Genomic DNA, 6,601 nt, shown 5'->3' on the forward strand with positions numbered 1-6,601 from the left:
AGACCTTTAAATTATATTTTTTGGATCCCAATGTATACAGTAAACGTTCTAATGAAACGTTATATCTTAAAAAAAAAATTTAATCCCTAAACCGCTAATCATACTTAGTTACACGATTTTAGCCAAATGACTCGATTAGCGAGCTTAGCACTGTTTAAAAGGCACGCCGTAACGGTCCCTGGAGTTTAGGGCGTTACACCTTACCCAGGTTTTGAAAAAAAAAACATACAACCTAAAAAAAAGAAACAAAAATGTTTACAATAAATAAAAAAAAAAAAAAAAAAAACACAACTCATATTACCAAAAAAAAAAAAAAATTTGCAAAACAACCATGAAAAAATTTAATATAAAAATAGTTATATAAAATTAATATAAAAAAATAAAATAAGCTAAAAAAAATAATTAAATTACAAACATACCCTTCCAAATTAAGAAAACTTGATTAAAAGTAAAAATATGACATAAACAAATTTTTATACAAAAATATGGGAAACTAAACCCATAAAAGTGAAATTTAAAAAATAAAAAAAATCATAAATTAACTTTTCTTGAAAAAAAGTCATATTTTTGCACAATTTATTAAAAATCTCATATAACATATAATTTTCACTTTTTATATTTATGAAAAAGCCCTATTCTATATAATTCTTTCATCTTTCTAGAAGAAAAGGTCAGAGGGAGCCAATTGAACTAATTAAGCCCACTGTTCTAAGGTCTAATATGCAATAGGGATTTTTCACCAGAATTTTCATTAAATACGAGAATTTAATTTAATTTTCCTTAACTTTGAAAAATATGTTAAAGTTATTAAAAATACCACAAATGTAATACTTTTATTGTCTAATAATGATATTTTATAAAAAAAAAATCCCTTCATATAATAAGAACAAAAAAAAAAACTTTTCCCTATTATATTTATTTATTTCAAGAACAATTTTTTTTTTAATTTTACGACTTGCTTTTCAAATCGTTGATGATTCAATTTTCTTAGGAAAAATGTTGATAGTTCTACAAATTTTTGTAAAAAGTAAAAAAAACATATGAATATTTTTTTATGTTACTCGTATTTTTCGAGTGATCAAATACGTGTAGCAGCCCACAAAGCATGTGACCTCCTTGACACATGTTGAGTGTCGGAGCTCAGCGAGGAGCCATTTCTCCAAGAACTATGCAATGCCTCGAAGGTCCCATCCTCAGAGTAGTCCAAGAGACGGAGTCCAAGCAGTACGTCCCTTCTCGGAACCCTCCGTCAACATATGAGAAGAATGCGACCATGTGTCAATTCCAGAGACAATGGGACTACCCTGACACGCGTGGCCACCTACCTCTACCATAAATGGTGGATACCTTGAAACATGGGTGTCCCCTCTATACAACCGACAGGGCGGAACGTCAGGAGAACAAAATCACCCTTGGAAAAAGGTGGTGCACCGCCTGACACTAACACCGCTACCCCCATATGTGGTCGTACGCACGTGGGTTTGGAAGCCTCTGAGAAACTGCTCGCAAGGATGAGTTTACTTAATGGACAAATCTAGGCCTCCTCGCAAGCCACATTAAACACACTTTACACCTTTTATTTTGTTGTTATTCCCAAACCACCTATAAATAAGGCAAGGAATTCATCGTATAACAAAGTCAACCTATGCATGCAAAAATGCTGCTAAATTGCAAACTCAAAAAGAGGTTGAACTAGTGCAAGGTCTTCATTTAATACAATTGACTCGTGAATTAAGCTTAATTAATAAACTTAACCACGTAAAATCACGATTGTCGCTTTCATTTTCTATTTCTTTTACGTTTCTTATCGTTGACAAAATATCACGTCATCAGAATAAATTATATAAAATCTTAAAATTGAAAAGGAAAAAAATTATTGATGTTGTATAAATGATAAAGCTCATACCATATATGAAAGAATAAAATAAAATTGGGTCGTATTGGCATAATTATTCCTTTGTAATAAGCTATGGGCACCACAAATTGAAGCGAGAGAATTAGAATATGATCCAACATCAGGTCAACAACAAAATCAAAATTCTTAACAGTATCTATCAGCCCCCCTAATTCACTAGTATATTCCATTGTCTCCTCTTTAGTAATAGTTGGGCCTACTTTTATTTTGTATGAATAAAACATACTAAACTTTTTTATGCCTTAATTTAAAACATACTAATCAGATTCATTAAGCTTATATATGAACAAAAAAGCCTCACAAAACGCAACCGAGCACATCCACAATCGAAAAGAAGAGGTTCATCATAATGTTTAAGAAAATGACATTTCAGAAATATGTGTTACCATAACACTTATTATGTTATAAATGAGAAGGAGTTTATATGCAGTGGCTAAGTACTGGCCAGCAGGAGTTGTATTCATTTGTCCATCCAGATCACACACCTGAGACAATGCCCTTCAATGAGTAAATCAAAAGCTTTGTTGATTTCTTCAAACTTGACCTCGTGAGTCACAAACTCATCCAGCTGAAGTTCCTGGTATTCAAATGCATTACAAAAACATTAGAAGAGATGAAACTAGCTGGCCATGTTTGCAACTCCATTATAAAAATGTTTAAAACTCCATTATATAAAGTGCAAGGACTTGTCATGTTTGGTTGGAAGAAAATGAATAGAATAGAAGATTCAATAGTTTTGTTTGGTTACTCACACATTGAAATAGTCATTCGAATGGAATAACTTTTTCAAAAGGAATTTTCAATCCATTGTATATTATTTTTTATTCAATTTCACTTCCCATTTCTATTCTTATTATTCTCATTCTCAATCTTCTATTTTCATAACTCCCAACTAAACAAGTAGTAGAGATAGTGCATGCATAAATTTATATATAATCTTCACTGGATCAAAGAAATTATAAGTGTTTAGCACTGCCCTTTGCAAGTAGGTAGATGTTAGAACTTAGTGCCCAACTCAACTTAGAATTATTCCATAAAATAACATCATAGAAAAATAAATTAGGACTCTAAGTCTAACCAAACTGTTAACATCTATGAACCAATATTGAAGTTTTTTTCAAATACTAATATTGAATGACAAGTAGGGTTCTAAACTCATATTTCTTATAAGTGTATTAATTTTTCCACATCTTTTCGATATTGGACTTCCCAAATATAAGACTCCTAAAATAATTCTAAAAACTAGCCTATAAGAAAATCTATGCTAACACTACAGAGCCAACAGAAGCACTCACTACATAAATAACATTTGAGTACTGCTATAGAGGAAAGTTACATAATAAAGTACTAATGGAAGTTGGGGATTTACATGTATCACCTTGTCTGTATATCGCTTGAGGAGGATAGGAATATGAGTTTTAGGTTTCAGTCCTCCATATAAGGATCCCAATAAGCTTTTCCCTTTATGTAGGATATCAAATGAGGGAAGTGTCACTTGTGCCCCTGGCTTATCCACACCTAACACAACCGTCTTTCCCCAACCCTGAAGTTTAAGAGACAGATAACATGAAATGAGCAAAATCCAAGGAAAGATATTCAGTTCTATTGCTATCGATTTATGTTTGTGTTTGGAGTAAAAGAAAGACCTTTCGGCAGCTAGCAAATGCTTCTTGAACCAAGGATGCAAGTCCAACGCACTCAAAACAATAATCTGCACCCCCATCAGTCATGCTCATGATCACCTGCTAGTCCAGAAAGAATTGTACCAGAGTTACAAATTGCAAGAACCAACTGTAATCCACTCTCATATTACAAGGTAACAGTTCTTTATCTCAAGTGTGGATTGAAGTAGAAAGCAAAGGTTAAGGAAAGACCTGGCTCACGGACTTGTCCCCACAGTCTGCTCCATTGACAAAGTCTGTGAGCCCAAACTTCTTTCCTGTCCAACAAATAAATCATCTAGATTAGATTATTAAAAACTTATTTTTATCAACCGTTTCCTTGGCTTGACTATGCATCAATCACCTCATAGTTCACAGCATGCTAATCAAAGAAAAATAAAGGGTTCAAGATAATATCTACTAACCAAGTTCAAATTTATCAGGGTTCACATCGACACCAATAATTCTGGCAGCTCCACACAGTCTTGCCCCCTCTGCAACCTATATATTCAACCCATAAGCAATTAGCTTCTCCAATAGCTTATGTGAAAAGACAGCCAAGGAATATGTATTAAAACATAATAGGAAGTTTTACAAAATCATACAGCTAAACCAATTGAGCCCAATCCAAAAATTACAACAGTAGACCCTGCCTCCACCTCAGCTGTTCTCCAAGCAGCACCCACCCCTAAAAACCAAGATGTGGTAACATGTACTATCAATCAAGCAACATTGTTTCCAACACTTAGTAATCAAAAAAGGGGAATGAAAAAATATAACCAATTAAGGATGTTTGGGGTGGGGGTGGGGGGTGGACTAGTATGCTAACTTGGTTGTGTTCATATCAAAATATCTTAATCCAAACACAAGTACATATCAGTGCCATAACCAAGAAGAGTCCCACCTGTTGAAACCCCACAACTGAGGAGGCAGGCCCTATTTCGAGGGATTTCAGAACTAATTTTGGTAAGATTGGCGATATCAACCACCGTATACTCACTAAAACTGGACACAGACAGAAAATGGTACAGAGGGCCTCCTTTGAGGTCTGTGAATCTGGTTGACTCATATCTTGGCATCCAAGGTGAGACCTTGAAGGGGAATTTCGAACAGAGGTTACTCTTCTTTGATTTACAGTCGAAGCACTCCCCACAATCTGAAAGGAATGTTGGGATCACTGTATCTCCTTCAACTACTTCATTCACATCTTCCCCTACACTCTCCACAACCCTACAGATGGTTTGGTTCAGTTACTACAAACATAAATATTAGAGCATCTGCTTCCAAACAATAGTAAGTCAAAAGGAATTCAAGATTGGTACTTGAAAATAGCCACCATCTTAAGGAATATATAAGAATATCAATAGTTTTAAGGATATCAATACACTCATAAGATTAAGATTACTTCATTCATTGTCAAATAATTTTGAGTTGAAAGATAGATCTTAACAGATATTAGCACCAACCCAACTACTATTTCTTTCAATTGAATGCTTTTTGAATATAGTCAACGCTAGTTCAGGTGGTTTACTTACCCTACTGCTTCGTGACCCAAAATTCTTGGACAAATTCCAGGAAATCCCTTCATAGAAAACAATTAATGAAATCGATATAAGGTAGTGCAAGAAAAAAAAAACTGAAAGAAAAAGAAAGATAGAAAAAGAACCTTCATTTTCCAGAAAGTGACATCGCTCTGACAGAGCGAGCTACATATAATCCGAATCCGAGCTTCACCAGGCATCGGTGGCGCCACAAAAACCTCTTCGATCACTAATGGCTGACCAGGCTCTCGACAAATAGCAGCTAAAATAGTAATGCGAAGTTATTAAAACTCATTCCAAAAAATCTTGAGAAAAAAACGTACGTACCTTTGCATCGAATGGGCTTCCCTGTAGTTTGAGTTGAATCTTCCATAGCTTAGCTCAGGCTCTGGGAGATAAGAGTTCGTTGAAATTCAACCCTTTAATGGATGATAGTAGTGATTGCTTTAGCCATACCCAGCTACTTCTTAAACTAATACTCCCTACCTAACAAGAACACATGACAAAAGAATTAAATAAAATAGAAACAAAAAATTAGACAAAATGAAAAAGACACGACTAGATTTACGTCGGGAGCAGCAAACAGTCCCACTAGATCCACGTGTCCTGTGCATAGAGTCCCACGTAACCAATTTTTTTATACTTTTAAAATGCTTTTTTATTATTTTATTAAAATATTACTGAGCCATGGGACCCACTTATTTAACCATTCTCATCTTCTTTTTTCGTTTTCTCTCTCACTTGACGTTTATTTTTTTCTTCATCTTTTTATCTCATTTTGAATTTTGCCGACAGAACTTTGAATAAAAAATTCTACAGAACTTTCAACTTTTGTCTCGTTACTAAAAATATTTGTGATTTTAGATAAAAGAATTAAAAACAAAAAAAAAAAACCTCAACAATATTGAAAGCCTACTGATGCGTTCTTCTATATCAAAGCAAATGTAACTTTTTAGAAAAAAAATATGGAAAGAAAGAAAGAAAAAGTTTCAGAATTTTCCCCAAATTTTTGGTCTGATATATATATACTAGTTAAACGGTACGTGACTAAGGCACGTAACTGTTGATTTAAAAATAATTAGTAATATATTTATTAAATTATATTTAGAAATTGATAAATATGTGTTTAACTTTTTTGTTTCATCTTGTAGAAATAGATTTGTCATTTGAGCTTATTAGGAGTTGTTGTAAGAGATTTTTAATCTTTATTCTTGATGAATGAATGAAAACTATGAATTTTTACTGTCAAAATAATAAAATTAGTTAAATTGAAAAAGAAAGGCCCAATTGTTGAGTTTTTTTAAATTATTAGAAGATGCACAATAATTTAATTGTTTTTTTTCCTTTCATTTTTTACACTTTGCATGTTTTTGGATTTTGATGCTACCCCATATAATTATACCTATTATATATTTATGCCATATCATGGCTACATCATATCATGAGATAATGCTAAATTTTATGATATTATATAATTAATATGG

At 33.1% G+C, this 6,601-nt stretch overlaps 1 protein-coding gene across 2 annotated transcripts; it reads right to left on the minus strand.

Moving 5' to 3' along the window:
- Positions 1 to 2,157: 2,157 nt before the first annotated feature.
- Positions 2,158 to 5,622, minus strand: LOC133803720 (alcohol dehydrogenase-like 7). Of its 2 annotated transcripts, none has more exons than XM_062241834.1 (10): positions 5,445 to 5,622; positions 5,243 to 5,379; positions 5,112 to 5,158; positions 4,481 to 4,806; positions 4,182 to 4,264; positions 4,002 to 4,077; positions 3,790 to 3,854; positions 3,562 to 3,657; positions 3,285 to 3,458; positions 2,158 to 2,492 (listed from the first exon to the last, which is right to left on the minus strand). In XM_062241834.1, the coding sequence occupies exons 1-10, from the start codon at positions 5,488 to 5,490 to the stop codon at positions 2,376 to 2,378; spliced, it is 1,167 nt and encodes a 388-aa protein (XP_062097818.1). In that variant the 5' UTR covers positions 5,491 to 5,622; the 3' UTR covers positions 2,158 to 2,375. The 2 variants fall into 2 exon arrangements, with proteins under 2 accessions (XP_062097818.1, XP_062097819.1); XM_062241835.1 differs by having other exon boundaries at positions 3,294 to 3,458; positions 5,445 to 5,619.
- Between the last annotated feature and the right edge of the window lie 979 nt (positions 5,623 to 6,601).

Source organism: Humulus lupulus, chromosome X (genome assembly GCF_963169125.1).
Source record: "Humulus lupulus chromosome X, drHumLupu1.1, whole genome shotgun sequence".
NCBI lineage: Eukaryota > Viridiplantae > Streptophyta > Magnoliopsida > Rosales > Cannabaceae > Humulus > Humulus lupulus.

What these genes read in the sequence shown, in the direction of transcription:
- LOC133803720 (XM_062241834.1), bottom strand. Translation starts at nt 5,490, where the DNA reads ATGGAAGATTCAACTCAAACTACAGGGAAGCCCATTCGATGCAAAG. An exon ending in CAGTTGTGGGGTTTCAACAG is followed by an intron (nt 4,265 to 4,480) that starts GTGGGACTCTTC and finishes CTTGGTTTTTAG; the next exon opens with GGGTGGGTGCTGCTTGGAGA. An exon ending in TGGGCTCAATTGGTTTAGCT is followed by an intron (nt 4,078 to 4,181) that starts GTATGATTTTGT and finishes TTGAATATATAG; the next exon opens with GTTGCAGAGGGGGCAAGACT.